Source organism: Otolemur garnettii, unplaced genomic scaffold (genome assembly GCF_000181295.1).
Source record: "Otolemur garnettii isolate 467f Iridium unplaced genomic scaffold, OtoGar3 scaffold00026, whole genome shotgun sequence".
In the NCBI taxonomy this organism is placed as follows: domain Eukaryota; kingdom Metazoa; phylum Chordata; class Mammalia; order Primates; family Galagidae; genus Otolemur; species Otolemur garnettii.
This window is the reverse complement of record NW_003852421.1, coordinates 3,284,430-3,306,648: the sequence shown is the minus strand read 5'-3', so window position 1 is coordinate 3,306,648 and position 22,219 is coordinate 3,284,430. Positions and strand designations below refer to the sequence as shown.

Sequence of the window (22,219 nt, the reverse complement as noted above, 5' to 3'; positions counted from 1 at the left end):
CTCTCAGATAGCAGACTTTTTGTTTGTTTGTTTATTTGTTTGTTTTTGCAGGTTGTTTTTTTTTTTTTTGGCTAGGGCTGGGTTTGAACCCACCAACTCCAGTATATGGGGCCAGCACCCTACTCCTCATACTTTATACCACAGGTACCACCCAATAGCAGATTTCGTAATTCATGTACTATCAGGGCCTGTCTAAATGTGTGGATCTGTTGGGATAATTACTGTGACCACTGACCAGGCACCAGGCCCTGTGATAGAGCTCTTTGTGCATTTTTTTCCTCTAATCCCCACACCAGCACTCATTCTACAGATGAGAAAACTAAGGCACAGGATGTTTTCACAACTCACCAAGGTCACAAAGTGGTGGAGTTGGAATTTGGGTCCAGAAGTCTGACTCTAGAGTCCACATAGGTATCCACTATTCTACCTCTTTTAATAATAGCAGCAGCAACAACAACAACAATAAATATTTATTGAGAATTGACTAGGTGCCAAGTGCTCTATGAGGTAGGTACTTCATTCCCATATTAAAGAGAAGAAAACTGAGGCTCAGAGATATTAAATAAATTTTCTGAGGTTGCATAATTAATAATTAGTGAAGCATTTCCCAAAGTATTATATTCTGCAAAACAGATCTCCAAAAGAAACAACGAAAGTGTTTCCATGGCCATAGAAGCTTGGAAAGCATTGCACCTGTAGAAGATTTCCAGCGTACATCAGCGTATAGAAGTGTGTTTCCTAAATGCTGCAGTAAAGAATCCCAATCAAGTTTGTTTAGGCTAGCATTTCCCACTCTACTTTATCCATGGAGTTCTTATTCCTCAATACTTATCAATATCCCACAAAACTATCAGTGCACTATATAAGGATGGGTTGACTTTAACCAGACTCACAAGACACTAAACAGTTTCACTAGGCTGGGGAATAAAACTAGAAAGCCAGGTTTTCATTTATGATAAGAACTAGAATTGAGAAGTGGACACCAAAGAATTACTTGAGTATTTCTCCCTCTCCAGCTTTATTTTTCCCTGTAGGTTGACTACTTGGGAAGCTAAGGTAGTAAGAGAATATTGTATTCATTTCAGAACACATTATCGTGGGGGAGTGGGTGGGGAGGACTAGAGGAGGCAAGTTCTGGGAGTGCTTGAGGAGCAGCACCCACCTTCCCTATAGGCAGATATCTCTCATCCGGTGGCTGCAGCAGCCTCCGAGCTGGCCTTCCAGCCTCCAGCACTGCCCTCATCGACCCCTTTTCCTCTTTGTTACCAAAAGGAGCTTACATTTACAGTGTCCATCTAATCAGGTCAGTTTACTGTTTCACGTTCTTCATTGACCCCCAGTGCAATTAAAATCCAAACTCCTTAACATGGTCTGCAAGGCTTGCATGAGTCTGCAACTCCCTATTCCTCCTCTGCAGCTCCCACGGCTGCACTCCAGCAACCCAATCATCTTTTAATTTCTAAGTCACCACTCACTCCTTGGCCTCAGTCTTTGGGCATTAAAACAACATGAATGAGTGACTTTCAGTGGGGTCTGGATTGAATTTTAACCATTATTGTTAGAAATGACATTATAATGTATTCTTAAGGGTATTTATTGCTTCACCAGATGCTTAATATAAATCAATAGTAAGATAGGACTATCCAAGACATTGATAATATCTTGAGCTTAAAAATAGCATTATATTATTTGTTTTAGAAAATGAAATGATCTTGCTTTCTGCCTGAAGTATTCTTACCCATCCCCTTCCATGGGGACAACTTACTCCCCTTTTGACCACATTTCCTTAATCTCCCCAATATGGCTTAGGGGCTGTTCCAGATACCCCCCACCAAATACCCTATGCCCCCTTTATCAGAGTATTTATTACACTGTATCATAATTATCTGTTCCCTTTTGATTATCTATCCCTGTGCCTTTACTTAGATTGTACTTATTAGGTGGTTGCCTCATCAACATTTATATCCATGTTTTGAGTGGTGACATAAAATAGTTTATTTATAAAATTCCTGGAGGACAGAAAGCTAAGGAAAACATCAAATATATTATATGCACACTTAGGTTCTAAAAGTATGGATCAATGAACCAAATTCAATGAGAAGAAACTTAATATGAATACATGTAAGTTCTTAAAATTGAGCTAAAAAGAAGAAAACAATTGCACAAATAGATATCGCCAAATAGCAACATGAATGAGTGACTTTCAGCAGGGTCTGGATTGAATTTTAACCTTTGTTGGTAGAAATGACATTATGATGTATTTTTAAGGGTATTGCTTCCCTGGATGCTTAATATAAATCAAAAGTAAGATAAGACAATCCATGATATTTGCAGGGTTTTTTTTTTTTGCCAGGGCTGAGTTTGAACCCACCACCTCTGGCATATGGGGCTGGCGCCCTACTCCTTTGAGCCACAAGGGCCGCCCAACAATCCAAGATATTGATGATATCTTGAGCTTAAATAATAGCATTATACTATTTGTTTCAGAAGATGAAATGGTCTCTTTTTTTATTGGAAAAACCACAACCAGAGTAATGTACATAATTCTAGGGGAAATCCTTCAGGAGAGAAATTGACAAAATGGAATATACTCCAAAACAGAGTGATGGATAATAGTTATGAAAATAATTTCTTAAAGAATAGTTGAAAAAATAGAGAATATGTTACTCAGGAAAAACCTGAGAGCAGTCTTTAAATATCTAAAGAATGCCTGATGAAATGAATAGAGGACTTATTCCATATTTATCCAGAATTCAGAATGGTATCCAAGGTTAGAAAAATTACAACGAAGCAGATATCAGTTCTTCTAAGAGGATTTTTCAAATATTTAGAGTTGTTTAAAAATGACCTGCTTACCCTGTGAGATAATGAATTCCATGTTCAGGTGGAGGATAGATGCCCAAATACCAGGACTTCCATGAAAATGTTTCATGTGGTACATAGCAGGTGTACCAGATGGTTCAGAAATTTCATTCCATCTGAGATTCTATGAGGCTGTAATATTAGTATACTCCTTTTATGGTGCCAAGGAATGGAGAAGTGATTACATTCATTTCGGAGCACTTAATTCTTAGCTTTTTTTTTTTTTAATTATTAAAAGGCAGTGTGCTGAGAAAGAGGACCAGATGAGTTGGTTGGTGGTTTTCAACTTGGGTGTTTATAATTCTCCAGCTCTATCCTAGGCTGGTTTATCACTGGGGATTGTCAGATTGTAACCTTAATAAGACCAGAAAACTTAGGAGAAAACTTACTTAGAAGAGAGAGATCCAGAGAATTAAACATCTTTAGCCCACAACATAATAGAAATAAAAGTTAAGTACCCTTCAGGGGGACAAGTACTATGACAAGATAAGGTAAAACTAAAACTGCAGCTTGCACTTTTTGTTTGCTGTAGTGCAACAGTCAGAATAACCCATGGAGCACCATGGCATGTTAAATGGCTCCATCAGAGTTCATATCCTATGAACCACAAGTAAGTAAGTTTGTGGCCCACTATGTGTCAGGTATAGTGCAGATGAGTTGCATCATTATCTCACTGAATCTTTAGAGTTTTTTTTTTCCAATAAATTTCAAAATATTAAGGAGGTACAAATGTTTTTGTAACATGACTTGAGTCAGGGCTATAAATATGCCCGTCACCTGAGTGGTGTTCATCATACCTCTTAGGTGGGTTTTTGCCCCTATTCTTCTTGCCCCTTTTCCCTGCTTGATTTCCAATGACTTTTACTTCCCTCTGTGCAATTGTGTGTCCATTGGTTAGTTTCAGTCTAACCAATGGTTAGAGAGTACATGTGGTGTTTGTTTTTACATTCTTGAGATGTTTCACTTAAGGTAATGGTCTCCAATTCCTTCCAAGTTGCTGAAAAAGACATTAATTCATTCTTTTTATGGCTGAGTAGTACTCCATGTTATACATATATGGCATTTTGTTAATCCACTCATGAGTGATGGGCACTGGAGTTGATTACACATCTTTGCTTGTGAATTGTGCTACAATAAACACTTGAGTGTAGATAAAATGACTTCTTTTCCTTAGGATAGCTATCCAGTAGTTGGATTGCTGGTTGGTCTACTTTTAGCTTTTTGAGAAATCTCCATACTAATTTCCATTGGGTTATACTAATTTGACATTTAATTTGGTGAACTCATCCTAGAAAAAGTGATACAGACCTCATTGCTGAATATCACTTTGGTCACTTCTGAAGTACTCCCCTTGGGGAGCTATGCACCAGCACAAGCACTAGCACCTAACCCACTCTTCAAAGCAATTTTGGAACTCTTTTTCTGGAATGACCATCAGAGATGTTGTTTTATGGTACGCAAAAGCATAAAAGATACTGCCAAATGAACCTGTGAGACACTGACATATCAAGGTTATAAAACCTTGCCAAGTTGTTTGTACAGTCAACCTAAGCCAACCTAAGCTCACGGTAGCAAGTTCATGAACTTATTTATCAGACCTTGTACAGTAACAGCTCCAATGGTCATTCCAGAAAAAGAGTATCAAAATTGCTTTGAAGAGTGGAGTAGGTTCTGGCTTTGGTGCATAGCTTCCCAAGGAGAGTACTTCAAAGGTGACTATAGTGATATTCAGCAATGGGGTATGCAGCATTTTTTCTAGGGCAAGTTCATTAACTTAGTTGTCAGGCCTAGTAAAAGAGTTCTTTTCTCCTTGCATCCACACTAGCACCTACCATATGTTGTTTTCTTGGACTTTTAAATAAAAGCCCTTCTCATAGAAGTACAGTGACATCTCACTGTGGTTTTATATTGCCTTCCTGATGTTTGGTGGCCCTGAGGATTTTGCCATGTTTGTTGGTCATTGGTCTGTCATCTTTTTAAAAACTTCTGTTCATGTCTTTTGCCTAATTTTTAATGGGACTGTTTATTTTTTTCCTGCTGATTTGTTTGAGTTATTTGTAGATTATGGATATTGGTCCTTTTTCAGATGTGTAGATTAGGAATATTCCCCCTCCATTCTATAGGTTGTTTGTTTGCTCTATTGATTCTTTCCTCAGCTGTACGGAAGCTTTTTAATTTAATCAAGCCCCATTTGTTTATCTTTGTTGTTGCTGTAATTTCCATTAGGGCAATTCTTTGCCTCAACCAATATCTAAAAGAAGCTTTCCTACATTTTCTTCTAGAAATCTATGGTTTACATTTAAGTCTTTTATTCATTTTGAGTTAGTTCTTTGAGTAGTGAGATATAAGGGTCATGTTTCATTCTTCTGTATGTGGCTATCCATGTTTTCTAGCAACATTTATTGAATAGGGCTTCTTTTCTCTCAATGTCAGGATCTGCTTCTGACACCACTTGTCAGGGCCCAGGACTGGCCAGGTCTCAGGCCGGCTTAGGTAGGTTCCAGACGCGGACCACTAAGCTACCTTGCTCAGCAACAGTTTCTCTTAGGTGCTTGAGGGCTATCTACTTTAGCTAGAGAGAGAGAGAGAGAGAGAGAAAGAGAAAGAGGGAGTCTTAGACAGAGTAAAGCAGTCTTCTTAGGACAGATAGATTTTAGTCTTTAGCAAAGCTTGGTAATCTTCAGCAGAGAGACGCCATGCTGGCGTTCTACAGGCAGGAGAGGAGACAGAGTTGAAGTTAGCGTATCTGTGATAGAATGCGCATGCTTATTGTCTGCCTTCTCCTTCAGCCTAATATAAGGCTGAGCTTGTGCCACTCAACACTACAGGTGTAGAGAGTGCCAATTCACCAATGCTCTCATCTTGCGAGCTCTCTCATGCTTGTTAGAACTAAATCTCTCTCCATGCCCTTTTCACCAAGGTGTTCCATTACAGGTATTTCTTAGAAGTCTCACTCCTCCTAGCCATAAGCTATATGGGCTGCTACGCTCCAATGTATGTTATTTTCTGCTGTGTCAAAAATCAGTTGGCTGGAGGTAGATTGTTTTATATATGGGTTCTCTATTGTGTTTCATTGGTCTGTTTCTCTCTTTTGTTCCAATACCACCCTATTGGGGTTACTATAGCTTTATACTATAGTTTGACATCTGGTCATGTGATACCTCCAGCTTTGCTCTTTTTGATTAGGATTGCTTTAGCTATTTGGGCTCTATTCTGTTTCCAAACAAAGCAAAGAATTATTTTTTCCAGATCTATGAAATATGCCATGGTATTTTGATAGTGATTGAACTAAATCTGTACATCACTTTAGGTAGTGTGGACATTTTAATAACATTGATTCTACTGATCCATGAGCATGATATGTTTTTTTCATTCATTTGTGTCATTTGTAATTCCTTTCTTCAGTGTTTCATAGTTCTCCTCCTAGATATTTTCGCCTCCTTGGTTAAGTATATTCCTAGGTATTTTGTTTTCTTTATAGCTATTGTAAATGGCATTGAGTTTTTGATTTGACCCTCAGCTTGATGCTTATTGATATATAGGGATGCTACTGATCTTGATATTATAAGCTGAGACTTGCCTGAATTTATTCATCATAAGTTCTAGGAGCCTCTTGGTGGAGTCTTTGGGGTTTTCTAGATATAAGATCATATTGTCAATGAAAAGTGATAGTTTCGCCTCTTCTTTCCCAATTTAAATACCCTGTATTTTTTTTTTCTCTTACCTGTTTGTGCTGGCTAGAACTTCCAATGCTGTATTGAATAGCAGTGGTGGTAGTGGGCATATTTCTCTTATTCCAGTTATTAGGAGGAATGCTTTCAACTTTTCCCCATTTTATATTATGTGGGCTGTAAGTTTGTCACATATAGATTTTATAATTTTTAGATATATTTCTTTTATGCTTAGTTTGTTGAGGGCTTTTATCATAAAAAGGTGCTAAATTTTGTCCAGTGCTTTTTATGCAGCTATTGAGATGATCATAGAAATCTTTGTTTTTGCTTCTGTTTATGAGGTGAATGACATTTATTGATTTACATATGTTGAACCATCCTTGCATCCCTGGGATGAAGCTCACTTATCTATGGTGATTTATTCTTTGATGTGTTGTTGAATATGGTTTGCTAGTATTTTATAGAGGATTTTTGTGTATCTATTAATAAGAGATGTTGGTCTGTGGTTATCTTTTTTGTTATTGCTATTGTTGTGCCTTTCTTGGCTTTGGTATCAAGATGATACTGTCCTTGTAGAATGAGTTGAAGAGGACTCCCTACTTTCAATGTTAAGTAATAATTTCTGCAGTATGGGTATCAGTTCTTTTTTGTAGGTCTGGTAGAATTCAACTATGAATCCATTAGTCCAGGGCTGTTGTTGTTGTTGTTAGACTTTTTATTATTGCTTCAATCTTGCTGCTCATTATTTGTATATTCAGGAGGTCTATTTCTTCCTGACTGAGTCTTGGAAAGTTATGTGTTTCCAGGAATTTGTTAATTTTATTTATTATCTAGTTGCATAAAGGTCTAGTTGCATTTTCTATGTGCATAGAGATTTTTGTAGTAGTCACAGATTATGTTTTGTATTTCTGTGCTATCAGTTGTAATATTTTCTTTTTCATTTCTGATTGAGCTTCCTTGGGTCTTTTCTCTTCTATTCCTCTTTAATTGAGCCATAAGTCTATCAATTTGTTTAACTTTTCAAAGAACTAGCCTTTTGTTTCACTGATCTTTGGTATTATTTTTGTTTGTTTGTTTTCCATTTCATTTAGTTCTGCTCTAACCTGAGTTATTTCTTATTTTGTATTGACTCCAAGTTTGGTTTGCTCTTCCTTTTTTCATTCCTTGAGGTGTGATATTAGGTTGTTGACTGGTAATCACTCTGACTTTTTGATGTTGGCATCTAAGGCTATGAATTTTCCCCTTAAGAATGCTTTCCCTGAATCCCATAGATTTTGATAGCTTATGTCTTCTTTGTCATTCAGTTAAGGGAAACTTTTCATTTCTATCTTAATTTCATTATTGACTCCATTTTTTTCCCCAGAAACTAGTTGCTTAATTTCCATGACTTTACATAGAATTGAGTGTTACTCTTAGAATTGATTTCTAGTTTTATTCCTCTATGGTCTGAAAGATACATAGTATTATTTAATTTTTTAAAAAATTTGTTTAGACATGTTTTGTGGCCTAAGGTATGCTCAATCTTGAAGAATCCCATGTGCTCATGAGAAGAAAGCATATTCAGTACTTTTTGTGTTGAATGATTTATAAATGTATGTTAGGTACATTTGTTTTAGGAGCCCATGTAAGTGCAGTGTTTCTTTATTTATTTTCTGCTTTGATCATTTTTCTAGCTCTGATTGAGGGGTGTTGAAGTTCCTGGCAATTAGAATGCTAATATTTACTTCCTTGCTTAGCTCTAATAGAATTTGTTTTATGCATCTGGGAGCTCCTGTGTTAGAAGCATATACATTTAGGATTTTTATGTCTTCTTGTTGAATTGATCCCTCTAACACTATATAATGGCCATTTTTGTCTTTTTTGCCACTGTTGATTTAAGTCAATTTTGTCTAATATAACAATGGCTATACCTCCTTCCTTTTGGTTTCCCTTTGCATGGAATATATTTTTCTATTCTTTCACATTGAGCCTGTGGGCATCCTTGTGGTTTATATATGTTTCCTGGAGATAGTATATACTTCAGTCATGTTTTGTCATCCATTCAGCCAGCCTATATCTTTTGAGTGGCACATCCAAATTGTTCACATTAAAAGAGAGAACTCATATGTGGGATGCTCTTCTGTTCATCATGTTGGGTAGTGCCTTATTATTCTTCTTTTTTCCCTCTTGTGCTATTGTTTTATAAGAAATGTGAGCTTTAGTTTTTTGGGATGATTTCACACTAGTGGGTATTTATTGTGTTGATTTGTATATGATGCAGTTCAGAGTATTTCCCACAGGGAAGGTTTGGTCATTATAAATTCCCTCAGTGTTTGATTATCTGGAAAAGCCTTAAGTTATCCAGTGATTATGAAATTTAGCTTTGCAGGATACAAAATTCTAGGCTGGAAGTTGTTTTGTTTAGGAAGATTAAAGATGAAGCCCAATTCCCTTCTGGCTTATAAGTTTTTCTGAGAAGTCTGCTATGTTAGCCTGGTGGATTTTCCTCTGTAGGTTAGTTGTTTCCTATGTCTAGATGATTATAAAATTTTCTTCTTAATTTTGGCTTTGACCTGGTTGATTACATGTACAATATGTCTTGGTTATGTCCTATTTGCAGTGAATCTTCTCATAATTTGATAACCATCTTATATCTGGGTGTCTGGATCTCTGGCACTACCAGGGAAGTTTTTCTCAATAATTCTCTCAAATAGATTTTTCATATTTTTAGGTCTTTCTTTTGCTCCTTTGGGGATACTTATAATTGCTATGGTAGGTCACTTCTCATAGTCCCATAACCCTCTAAGTGATTGTTCTGCCTTTTTTGTTTTTTTCTCTGCTTCTTTAAATGACTTATAAGCTCAAAAGCTTTGTCCTTAAGCTCTGAGATTTTTTCCCTTCTTGGTTTAATCTATTGCTGAATCTTTATGCTGTGTTTTGAAATTCCCTAGATGACTCTTTTATTTCCTTAAATTCTATTATTACTATATCCTTTCTCATTTTGTCTAGCTCTTTAGTGACTTTTTCATTAATTTCCTGAAGTGATTTGTTTGGCTTCTTTTTGTTGGTTTTCAACTTTCTCTTCAATTCCTTTCATCTTATTTGCTATCCATATTCTGAATTCCATTTTTGTCATTTCAACAATTTCCCTGTGGTTGGAGTTCACTATTGTAGTTCTGCTGTGATCTTTTGAGGGTGCCAAATGTTTTGTTTTTTTTTTTTCATGTTACCACGTTTGTTTTGTTGGTTTCTTCTCACCTGAAACCTTTTTTCTCCACTCATGGATAATAGGTTTGCTGGGCACCTGCTCTTTGTGGGAAACTGCTTCATTATAAGAATGAGAGGTCCCTAGATGGCACTCTTTTCCCTATTCTGGAAAATTGATATGGCTAGGAGGGGCACGTGCATTAGGAGCCTGTAAGGGTTGCTATTCTGCTTTGTCCTGTTCATCTGTGATTGCCAGTGTTCAAGTCTGTGCTGGATGATCTTCGTGCTGGATGTTATGTTGTCCATCAAGTAGTTGTAGGAAGTTTGCATTGGGAGTTGAGTGAGACCCTCTTCACTGAGAGCTGGGTTGCTCTGCCTGGGATCTCCCTGCAGAGCTGACAGTGGCAGGTGGTGAGGCTAGGTAGTGGTTGTTGGCTCTAGGCTGTGAGTGTTTTCCTGAACCAGGTCTGGTGTACTGGTGCTGAAGGCTGGGAGGTCTTTGGCAGGGCATTGGACCTTAGAACAGTTCTACTCTGCAGCAATGATGGAGGCTCAGGGGTGATATCCCAGGCCTCCACAAACTCTGGAGCTACAAGGGTGGAACCTTGGGCTCTGCCCTAAGAACTTTGGAGCAAGAACTGTTGAGGATCCCGAAGCAGGACTTCTTAGTAGGGGCTCAGAGCTGGAAGCAGGGCTGTGTGGGTGGTAGACTGATCTGACTTAGAGGGCAGAGTCAGGGCTGATCAGGAGGTAGGCTGTTCTGAAGGTTCAGGGGAATTGTAGATGCCAAGTCATGAGGGTGGAGGTCAGTTCTAGTGGTCCAGGGACCACAGAGTTTTCCCCCAAACCCCTGCAGAACCCACTGAAGCAGTGTCCCAGTCCACTCCCATGCCCAGACTCTATTGTATCATAGGGAAGGGCCTTCCATCTAGAGGGTACACAGCTCTGTCTCTCCTCAGCCCAGTGGAGATGTGGAGGCTACTTCTCCAAAACTCAGTCCTGTGCCAACCTGGTGCTGTTCACTGGACAGCACCAGGTTGGCTTCAGGTGCAGAAACTCAGGATCAGCTGTCACCTGATCCTCACTACACCTGTTGTCTGGTGCAATGACTCCACACAAACTCCCCGCAGGTCCCCAGTCTGTCTAGGCCAGCAGTTCTCAACTTGTGGGTGGTGACCCTTTTGGGGATTGAATAACCCTTTCACACAGGTTGCCTAAGACCATCCTGCATATCAGATATTTACATTATGATTCATAACAGTAGCAAAATTACAGTTAGGAAGTAGCAAGAAAAATAATTTTGTGGTTGGGGGTCACTACACCATGAGGAACTGTATTGAAGGGTCAAAGCATTAGGAAGGTTGAGAACCACTGGTCTAGGAAGAAGCATGTTACAGTGGAGGGAGCCCTCTCACAACTCGGCCAAAGTGTCTGTGGTTTGAGTGTGGCGCCCCTGTGCTCTATGTGCCTATTCTTCCCCACGTGTAGATGTCTTCCCAATGTATTGCCTGATCATCTTCTTTCTTACACTGAGTGCCCTGTGTTGCTTCTCTGTGATTTCTCAGTGTTCCTTCCATGAAGAGCTACTGTCTGCTTGCAACTTACACTTCTTTTCTTGAGAGCAGGGTGCTCACAGGCTGCTTCTAGTCCACCATCTTTTTGAGCTCTGAATCATCATAGAAGTTCTCAAGGTACTAGTACTTTCCTTTTAAGGGCAAGGAAACTCAGATTCTGAAAGGTAAAGTACCTTAGCTAAGTAATTTTGAGAGCTCAGATTTGAACTCTGGATGGCCTAAACTTTGAGTTTATCAACAGTATTTCAGAGACTCCTAGAATTTAGAAATAAAGAGGATCTTTAAAGAGCCAAAGTTTCTGGTTTTGCCTATGAGAAAAAGTTAGGGACCCAAGGGGGCCAAGAATCCTGCATAAAAGTAGAGAAAGCCATTGGAGTATTGCTGGGAGGTATCCCTGCATGGGCATAACCTCAGCAGGAGTGTGTTCTATGCATCTGTGCTTACAGCTTTGAGGACAAACCATTCAGCAGGTAGGTTTAGGGAAAGAGGAGGAAGGCAAGAGGCCACACATGCCCATCCACCATTCCTTTGTTGGTGGCCACTTGGAGCTCCCAGTGCATGTACAGAAACCAGTCTCTAAATCTTCTAAAATGTGGTGTAGACAGGCAGTGTCAGTTAGCTTCCCATTCTATGATCATTTGCAGAGGGGAATGGAAAGGGTCAAGAAGAGAATAAGCCTTAATTCAAGGCTATTGTGTGCTAGACTGTTTGCTATATGGGTCTTCTTATATGTCATCTCATGTGATTTCATGTCACGTTTATCTATGTCACTGCCCATAAGATGTTGCAAAACGATATATTAGTCTATCAAATAAATGTTAGTGCTCCCGTCTTATGAAGAACACACATGAAAAGTTAGACAACTAGTAAAAACATAACTGACATTCACACTTCTTATTCCAAAATTCAAAGAAAAAACTTGTAAACATTGACTCAAACAGTCCAGTTATTTACTTCTGGCTAGGTTTTTTAGTAGCTAAGTTTCTGTCTGGGTAAATGGGAATGGTCATACTTATCTCATAGAAATGTTGATTTCCTTTTCCAGATATATTCTTTCTCTTTCCTGCCTTTGAGAGGCAAGATCTACTTTTAGAATTAGAGAAGGAAGAGGTATTTGACCCTCCCAGAAGTACAAGAAGACTTATGGATTAACAGCCAAATTTGTCCTTAGAATGTCTCTTTGTGCCTTCTGTCAGTTGTGATCCGTCTTTGAAAGATAAAAAAATGAAAGTGGTAATTCCTGCTTATCCCAAGTTAGTCACAGAGCAAGGTGGTCATTGTGATGGGGTTGTACCTAACATGAGAACCTGAAGACTGCAACTCAGGTCCTAGCTTCTCTGTATCTAGATCTCTAAGACAGGCATCTTTACATCCCAGAGTGGAGTGACCTGTGCCCTGAAATTAAATAATAGGTTAAGAAAAAGAAAGCTTTTTTTTTTTTTTTTAAATGGGCTCTGTGCCCAAAGCTCAGTGAGTATGGTGCCAGACACATACATTAAGGCTGGTGGGTTTGAGCCTAGCCCTGGCCTGCTAAACAGCAATGTCAACTGCAACCAAAAAACAGCTGGGCATTGTGGCGGGCATCTATAGTCCCAGTTACTTGGGAGGCTGAGGCAAGAGACTCGCTTAAGCCCAAGAATTTGAAGTTGCTGTGAGCTGTGATGCCATGGCACTCTACCAAGGGTGACATAGTGAGACTCTTTCTAAAAAAAAAAAAAAAAAAAAAAACCTTTTAAAAACTCTCTTCAAAAACAAGAATGCCACAGAAGCTGACTCTTGAATCTTTGCAGCAGACTGGGCTACCTGCCTTCTTCAAGAAAAACAATGTGTTTGAGTTTGTGTTTAAACCAAAGTTAATTAATGTTTTTCTTCTATTTTCTTTGTGTTTAGACTACCTTAATGTCACAAGTGTTCACCTGTTCAAGGAGAGATGGGATTCCAACAAGATAGATCACCACACTGACAAGTATGACAATAGCAACCTGATTGTACGCAGAGGGCAGTCTTTCTATGTCCAGATTGACTTCAATCGTCCATATGACCCCAGGAAGGATCTTTTCCGGGTGGAATACGTCATTGGTGAGTGTGATGTGTAATCCTTTAGTCATGACACTGTGGATCACACTGTAGGGAGGGCAGGTACAGGTGCCACTGCATGATTTCCTAGCATCATAGTTCAACAATGGCAATAGCTGGAATTACCTCCATCCTCTAGACCACTCTGTGCTCTAAGATTGTATAAAGTCAAACATCAATTATTTGGGCCAATCAGGCAAAAAGATAAGGTTAAGTACAATTGACACAAAATGTTGGTTAACTAAATTATTTTTCCCCCCCAAAATGATTTTGGCATCACATAGATGTGATTTTTAATTTATTACTGTGATTTAATAATAGCTCTCATGCTGAAAATATTTGCTAATCTTAACGTATAATCTTCAAATACACATTTTCCAAAGTTTGTTCTGCTCTATTCTGGTCCTATGGGATGGCCTATGAAAAATGGATGACTCATAGAAATTTGACAAACATCTTTTACTCTGATTTCTTTAAGATTGACAATGAGATTAGCTTCAAAGTTTCTTAAAAGTACCATTTAACTTTGGTCTGGGGTCTCTCAAATTAATTTCATCATAGAACCCTTTTGTTAAGTTACAGCTATTAATACTTGATACATTTTGGTAAACATTTCTCTAGGAATTTACAAGAGTATCAAGGAAACACATCCACAGAGAAGCAAGGGTGGCCCAATGTAAGGAAATCTGTCTATATAATCCTACATACAAATTAAAGGAAAATATCAGGTAATCAAAACAATAGTCACTGAAAAGTACTGATAAAATTTAACAGGTATTTTTAGAAAAAGAGTATTAGTAAAACAAAAGCAGAAGAAAAATGCCTCAATTGTAATAGTTTTTTTTTTTTACTTCAAAACAACTTTTGATATCTTAAGTCGAAAAAAGTTAACAAGTTTAATTATAATCAAACATTAGAGAGAAATGCCTGCTGTCCCCATTCCTTTTGTTAAGCATTGGCTTAATGTCTTAGCAAATGAACAAAAGAAGAGAAATACCTGCTATACTTACTGGAAAATAAGAAATAAAACTGTATTTTCTTAATACTATGACTGTGCGTGTAGAAAACCCAACAGACTCAAAGGAAAAAGCACAGTATTAATAACACTTTATAAGATGGCTAGATAGGAGATAATTACGTGAAAATCAATAGTTTTTATTGATTTATTCTAGCAGGAAACACCTAGAAATAGAAATAAAAAATTCACATAAAATAATGACCAAACTATGAAATGTTGTACTAAACTTTCAAAACACAGGATACATACCTTGTATAAAATAACTATTAAATCTTATTAAATCTTCATTAAAAAACATGAAAACCAATAAAAAATAAAACATGATCTTGGGCAGGAAATCTCCATATGTATTTTTTAAAAGTCTCCCAGGATGTTGGTCAAAGGATATATAATTTCATTTATATAGGAGAAATAAGTTTTAGTGAGCTATTGCACAACATTGTAACTATAATTAATAATAATATATTATATACTTAAAAATTCCTGAAAAAATAGATTTGAAATGTTCTTACCACAAAGAAATAGGTATGATGAGAAAGTGATGTATATGTTAATTAGCTTGATATAATCATTTCACGGTGTATACATAGATATAAAATCACAGTGTACTTCCTAAATAAATATAATGATTTTTTAAAATAATTTTAAAGTCTCCCAGAGTTAATATGTGAATTTAATGCATTTCAAGTTAGAATCCTAATGGAGTTTTGAGTTGTTTTTTGGGTTTTGGTTTTTATATATATTTTGACTTGGATAAATAACCTGAAAGTTTACTTGAAAAAATAATTACCTGACAATAACCAAGAAAACTATACAAAGAAATAGACTGTTTCATATCAGAACATACCATAAAAAATATTTAGTAGGGCACAACAGAGAATCCAAAAATAGATTTCAGTACATGAGTAATATAGCTGTTGGTTTCATGGACTAAGAAAAGTATGTGGGTTTTTTTGTGAATGTTGCTGTTGTTTTAATAAATAACATAAGTAATGATGGAACAACTGTCTCTCCAAGTGGAAGAAAATACAAAATTGAGTCTCATATATGGTAATAAATTTTGGATAGAATAAATATTAATGTAGAAAATGAAGCTCTCACAAGACAATTTTGTGAGACAATGTAACAGACAAACTCTGACACTGTAAAAGAAAATAAAAACTATATATAGTCATGTGCTGCATAATGACATTTTGGTTAGTGACAGATCACATATAAGATGGTGATCTCATAAGATTGTAATAGAGCTGAAAAATTTCTATTGCCTTGTAATGTCATAGCTGTCATAATGTCATAGCACAATTATTTTATCTTTAACAAATTTATTGTAGCATTTATTGTGCAGTGTTTATGAAGTCTATACAGTAGTGCATGGTGATGTCCTAGGCCTTCACATTCACTCACCACTCACTCACTGACCCAGACAGAGCAACTTCCAGTCCTGCAAGCTCCATTTATGATAAGTGCCCTGTACAGGTGTACTGTTTTTATCTTTTATTTCATATTTTTATTGGAACTTTTCTACATTTAGATGCACAAACATTTACCATTGTGTTGCACTGGCCTATAGTATCAGTACAGTATTTGTACAGTATGCTGTATGGGTTTGTAGCTTAGGAACAATAGGTTGTACCATGTAGCCTAGGTATGCAGTAGGACTTGCTTTGTGCTGTACTACATAGACTAGGTGTGCAATAGGACTTGTTTTGTGTAAGGACACTAAGTGATTTTGGCACAGCAACAAGAGTTGTACTTCCTGCATGACAACAAACACCCATTTGAAACTGTCCATAGTCCTAATGCAGTTATGAGGGTACTTTTATTTTGACCTTTATAGCCACATCTTTAGGGCAGGGAAAAGAGGATAAGGATGCTTCAGCCTGGTTTGAGACAATGGTAAGATGAGTTCTCAGGAGACAAACTCTGAGAAGGAGGTGTGTTTGCAGAGAGTTTATTGGAGAGTGCTCTCAGGGTTGACATCTGTGAGGAAGAGAGTGAGTCAGTGTCGGGCAGTATTTTGTGCTTGAACCTCCAAGCACAAAAACCTCTATGGATCCCAAGGTGAGTTCTGGAGAGGGATTTGATCCTCAAAGTCATCCTGCCTTGAGGCCAGAGATCAGCCCTTTATATTCTCTGGGGAATACAGAGAATATACACTGGGGTTGTCACCCTAGTGTAGTTGGTTCTCTGCAGCTGAGGGCAAACCCCTGAAAGCAACTGGATGAATGAGGGCTGCCAGCCACTGACAGCACCAGATCTGGGCAGCAAGCCACCATGTCCGCTACAGTGAGCAGCCGAAGTCCTCGTTTCTTCTTTATATAAGAAATTGTGTTACTTTTATTCCTTCAGTATAAAGGGGGAAAACATAGACAATTTGTCTTTGAAATAAAATGTGTACATTTTTTTAAACCAACATGTATTCTAAACCTTTCACAGAGCCCATGATGTGTTCTTTCAGAGTATTCCCATAAGTATAGCCCCATATAGACACTATTACAATTGAAGATGATCCGTTTCCCAATTTATTGTAGACACAAGAAAGGAAAATGACAAAACTCCACACCACACTCTACTAGTTAATGTATGGGAAACCAAGCGTACTTCTAAGGTGACTTAAAAGACCAATGATACACAAGTTACCCAGCTCAGTGTCCTTTTTGCATCTTATGTCATTTGGGAAGTTACAGGACAATCTCAACTTCTTCTTGCAGTAGTGCTAGGTCTGAAAAAAGAATATTTGGGGGCACTCACTGGGGAAATAATTCTCTTAAAATTCAGTACCCGTTTCAATAGCACTGAATAGAGCCATAGAAATTAGATTTTAAAGGTAATTGCTGTAATGAGAAGAGACAAGTATTGAATGTGAGCTAGAAATGAAATTAAAAGGTTCATATAAACAGGTGCACCTCAATTTCCAGAAAGTAAAACCAATGATTTAAAAAACAGAAAGGAGAATACTTTGTTAAAAACAAAGGGTACATAAAAGAACATCTACCAACACTTCTTTAAGAATGTTTACGAGATTTATCAACAAAGATCAATTTACTCACTATGTACTTTTAAAGAATAGAGCTGTTGCATCTAGCAAACTGTTATTATATTAAAAATACAGAAAAATTACTTTGCATTTAAATTGCTTCCAATTTGCATTTGGTTCTTGTTCTCTTTCCCTACAACTGTGCATAAGATGAGCTTGGGTGCTTCCATATACTGGAGTTGCCCTGTGTTGCTGCCTGAGAACTGAAGTCATGGGATTTATTTATAAGTGATCCTGCCCTCTAACCAACCAACCTTCCTTTCTTCCTTCCTTCCTCCCTCCCTTCCTTCCTTCTTTCCTTCCTTCCTTTCCTCTTTTTAAATATTTAAGTAAATAGGCTCTCTTGGATGTTCCCAGATTAACCCCTATGTGCCAGGTGCTCCAAGTACACAGGTGAAAGGGAGCACTGGCCCGTTACCTCGGAGGCTGGGGTGTGATGGTTTGTGCCTAGGGGTATCTGTGCTGTGATATCTACATTCATTAGTTGCTGGTAGAGGGCAGCTATCTCTGTGAGTTAGGTGGGAGGTGTTAATGCATTGGAGGAGGTGGGTGTGGCTGAAAAATGTGCCTGGAAGTCTGCAGGGGTAGGGAGTGGGGATGGGCTTTTCTCTCTTTTCACATCTGAGCCTGCAGCCTGGACAGTCATTATAGGCAGGAAGCAGAACCTTAATCACAGGTTCTACTAACCTGTGGCTGGAGCTGTGAAGCAATGGGAACAGCTTGAGGTGTTAATTTGCTGCTACTTTAACATGGGCCCCCTACTTCTTTGATACCCAGTTGAGGGAGAAGTTCTCGGTATATTCCTTACAGCTTTCTCTCCCACCCTCAACCTGGGGAGCCCTCCCAAGTAATTACAAGGTCCATGAACAAGTTTCTTTCTCCCTGCAGTCCAATCACAGCAGCTCAAGGGTATTAAGGTCAGCTCTCCAGAAATTGTCCTTTCTGTATGAAGGGCACAACTACAACATAGATTTTAACCTTACAAAAACCATTTATGTAACCTCATCATGTGCACCCTTATATTAACCTGAAACTTAAAAAAATAATAAACAAAAACTCAAAAAGAAGTGGGGACGGGAGAGAAATTCTTCTGACCTTTTCTTCAATCTTATAATGGCCTCACAGCTGTAAGCTTCATATTTCTGGTTATAGCAGAATGAGGGGAAGGATGGCTTTAGTAAGACCTACTCCTATTATCAGGAAAGCAAAATCTTTCCCAGAAGCTCCCAGCAAACCACTCTCACTGGCTGCCCTTATCTATCTGTAAAGGAAGCTGTGGAAGTATTTCCTTTTTTCAGACTCTTTTGTCTGGAAGAGAAGTCTAGGCCAGGCACAGGGAGAGCTGAGAATGGACACTGGTAGATCCCCAGTGGCATGTGCCAGGCATCTGATGACAGATACTGGCACTTCCAGATGAGAAAAAATGCAGAGGATTCTGGAGGAAAAAAAGAGAATTGTGTGGGCAGCACCTGTGGCTCAAGGGAGTAGGGTGCTGGCCCCATATGCCGGAGGTGGTGGGTTCAAACCCAGCCCCAGACAAAAACTACCAAAAAAAAAAAAAAAGTACAAGATAATAAAGAGATGTTTAAAAAAAAAAAGTGAAGTGTAGGAAATAATAATGACAGTGGTGGCTGCTACTGATAACTCACTGGTGCTACTGTCGGAGGTGCCATGCTCCTGTTGGAGGTGCCATGCACCCCATTCAATTCTTCAGGTGTTTCTTTGCGCATCTCTGCTTTTCAGACGAGATGAGTGTTGGAGTGATTAAGTAACTTAAGCAGTCCATACCTGGAAAGTGCTGGGGCTGCAATTCAAAGCCAGGAAGCCTCTCCTTTTTTTTTTTTTTTTTTTTTTTGAGACAGTCTCACTTTGTCACCCTCGGTAGAGTGCCAGGGTGTCATAACTCACAGCCACCTCATACTCTTGGGCTCAAGTGAATCTCTTGCCTCAGCCTTCTGAGTAGCTGGGACTATAGGTGCCTGCCAAAACACCCGGCTAATTTTTAGAGATGAGGTCTCACTCTTGCTCAGGCTGGTTTTGAACCTGTAAGCTCCAGTATCCACCCCTCCTTGGCCTCCTGGAGTGCTAGGATTACAGTCAAGAGTGCCTGGCTCCTCCTAATCACAAAGCACACTGCCTCTCCCAAGGAGACCTCCAGCAAGGAGACAGAGGGGATTTTATTTTTATTTTTATTTTTATTTTTTTGAGATGGAGCCTCAAGCTATCCCCCTGGGTAGAGTGCCGTGGCATCATAGCTCATAGCAACCTCCAACTCCTGGGCTCAAGCGAGTCTCCTGCCTCAGCCTCCCAAGTAGCTGGGACTACAGGCGCCCGCCACAACGCCCGGCTATTTTTTAGTTGCAGCCATCATTATTGTTTGGCAGGCCCGGGCTGGGGATTCGAACCCGCCACCTTAGGTGTATGTGGCTGGCGCCTTAGCAGCTTGAGCCACAGGCGCCGAGCCAGAGACAGAGGGGATATGAAGATGATTCTATGTGAGTCTGGGGAGTTTGGAGGTGAGCTGATTGATAATCAGGTATACATGTCTATACACAGCATGGGTCTGAAGCTTAGGAAGGATATTTGGGTTGGGCAGAGAGGAATTTGGACATCCTAACATGCATAGATGGGCAAATCAAGGGAGCAGTGTACTGAGGCTCAAATCCTGGAGAAAGACAACTTTTAAAGAGTAAGTTCCATGAACTGGAGGCCCTGGAGGAGACAGAGACCAGATTATGAGGTAAGTAGAAGGATGACTGAGGGGAAACAGTGCCACTAAGTCCCAGAGAGATGGGTGTTTAAAGAGGAGTGACCAACTGACTAGGAGATACAGTGAGGTAAAACCTTTCCATTGGATTCAGCTGTTATAGAGACACTGATTGCTTGAGTAGAGTCTAAATTTTAATAATCTGAAACTGAATAAGATGTGAGAAAATAGGTATGACAAATTTGGATTAATCTTTAAAGAAATTTGAAGGAGAAGAAAAGAACATTTGGACGGTAACTAGACAGGAATGGAGGGTAGAAGATCAGTGTTTTGATTAGGGCATTTGTTTCAGGACTGGAAGGACTTGGACGTGTGTGTAGGCAGAGGGGAAAGAACCTTTGGGAAAACTGAAGATCCAGGACAGACACTGAGTGGCTGGATGAGAATCCTGGATAGGGAGGTAGGAGTGTAGAGATCCAGAGGCCTGGGTGAGGGATGAGTAAGAAAGAGACTCCTTTGTCTTCTGAGAGTGTGGGAAAGAGGCAAGGGTGTGTGTGAGCATCTTAGATAGAGAGAAATGGGCTGAGAAAGTTGTTCAAGGCGTAGCAGGTGAGCAGGTGCTACAGGAGCTGAGAGGGGCAAAGGAGCATTTTTGTATCTGAACACATCACCCATGTCCTTTAAGAGGATGTCTCCCTGTGGAATTTTGTTACAGAAAGTCCTGATAAAATCACCATACTGATGTATGATTTTCAAGCACATAACATAGTTTTTCTGTTGAGAAATTTCCTGCCCTAAATCATGCAGCTGGTAAAGTGCAAAGAAATATTTCTTAGCCTATACTCTTTCAACTATTTTGTGCTGCATTTTGGTAAAAATAGGTTACCCATTTCATAATTTCGAAGCGACATTTATATAGGATGTCATTTTAGATTTTTGCTCCTGTGGGTTTCTGCATTGACGATCAACATGTTTATTTTTAAGTGTTGCTGTGAAGTGACTAATAATGGCATCTAAGAAACTAGGACAGTGTTTCCCAGAGTGTGTTCTCTATGAACACCTGTCATGTGAGATGCTCCTTGGGGGGAAAGAAAAGTCCCATGGTCAGACACATTTGGAGCATGCTGTGTTTTTGTGTCTCATCTCAGACTGTCCCAGTGCACACTGGTATATTACAGACTATGTGTAGGCACACAGTCAAAAAATGAATCTTGTTTAGTCCAGTTCCCAAAATTGTTTTACTACAAACACTACCCCACCATATTTTTATTTTTATAATACCCTCCAATAAAAGGCAGAACTCATGTCAGGAAATGCCAGACCACAGTTGCATATTCCCTTTATTATGTAGAACAGTGAGGGGTGATGAGGGAACCCAAGTGGATTTGTAGTCTCCGTGCTATGACAACTTAATATAACATTCATTTTTTACTTTTTGTCAGTTAATATTTTGTGCCAACACTAAAATAACTCTATCAACTTGGCATTCCCATTCAGTAACTTTTCAGAATGATCTTTAAGAAATTCTTGTGTATATCTACGTAATTATTTTCTGGATTTTTATTTGACTTCTTTAACCATAAAGCCCACTTACTTTCCTTTTAATATAGTTATTGAACTCTTACTGAATACTTTGCATGCGCACAGAACCATGCTGGCATTAGAGTAGTGAGATATGTTCATCTCCAACCTTCAGAGGGTTCATAGTCCAGGGGGACACTGTCTGAGCAAGAGAGGTTGAGTTCAATGTCAGCCTCTTAGGCAAATGTCTACCTTGGAGAGAGTGAACAACACTGAGGATCTCTGAAGGAATCCCCCAGAAAATGCTATTTGAGCTAAGTCTTAAAGGATGAATAGGTATTGATCCAGCAGAATAGAAAAAGCATATATTTTAGAAAAAAGTAAAAGAGAATTTCAATGTAGTATGTAAGCTTAGAAACATATCGAAGGCTTTGTATGACTTGGTAAGAACTTTAGATGTTTTTCTATAAACAGCCAGAAGCCTCTATAGAAGAGTTTCATATATAGTATTAAAAAGATCTGATTTATATATTATTTCCTTTTTTTACTTTTTAGATTACTATAGCA

General features: G+C 38.6%; 1 protein-coding gene across 1 annotated transcript in view; it reads left to right on the top strand.

Annotated features, from left to right (window-relative positions):
* The window catches only part of F13A1 (coagulation factor XIII A chain), a 149,958-nt gene that overhangs the window by 6,587 nt on the left and 121,152 nt on the right, over positions 1 to 22,219 (top strand). Inside the window, exon 2 of the mRNA XM_012804212.2 lies at positions 13,184 to 13,372. Coding sequence (XP_012659666.1) covers positions 13,184 to 13,372 — 189 coding nt within the window. The remainder of the gene's footprint in view (positions 1 to 13,183; positions 13,373 to 22,219) is intronic.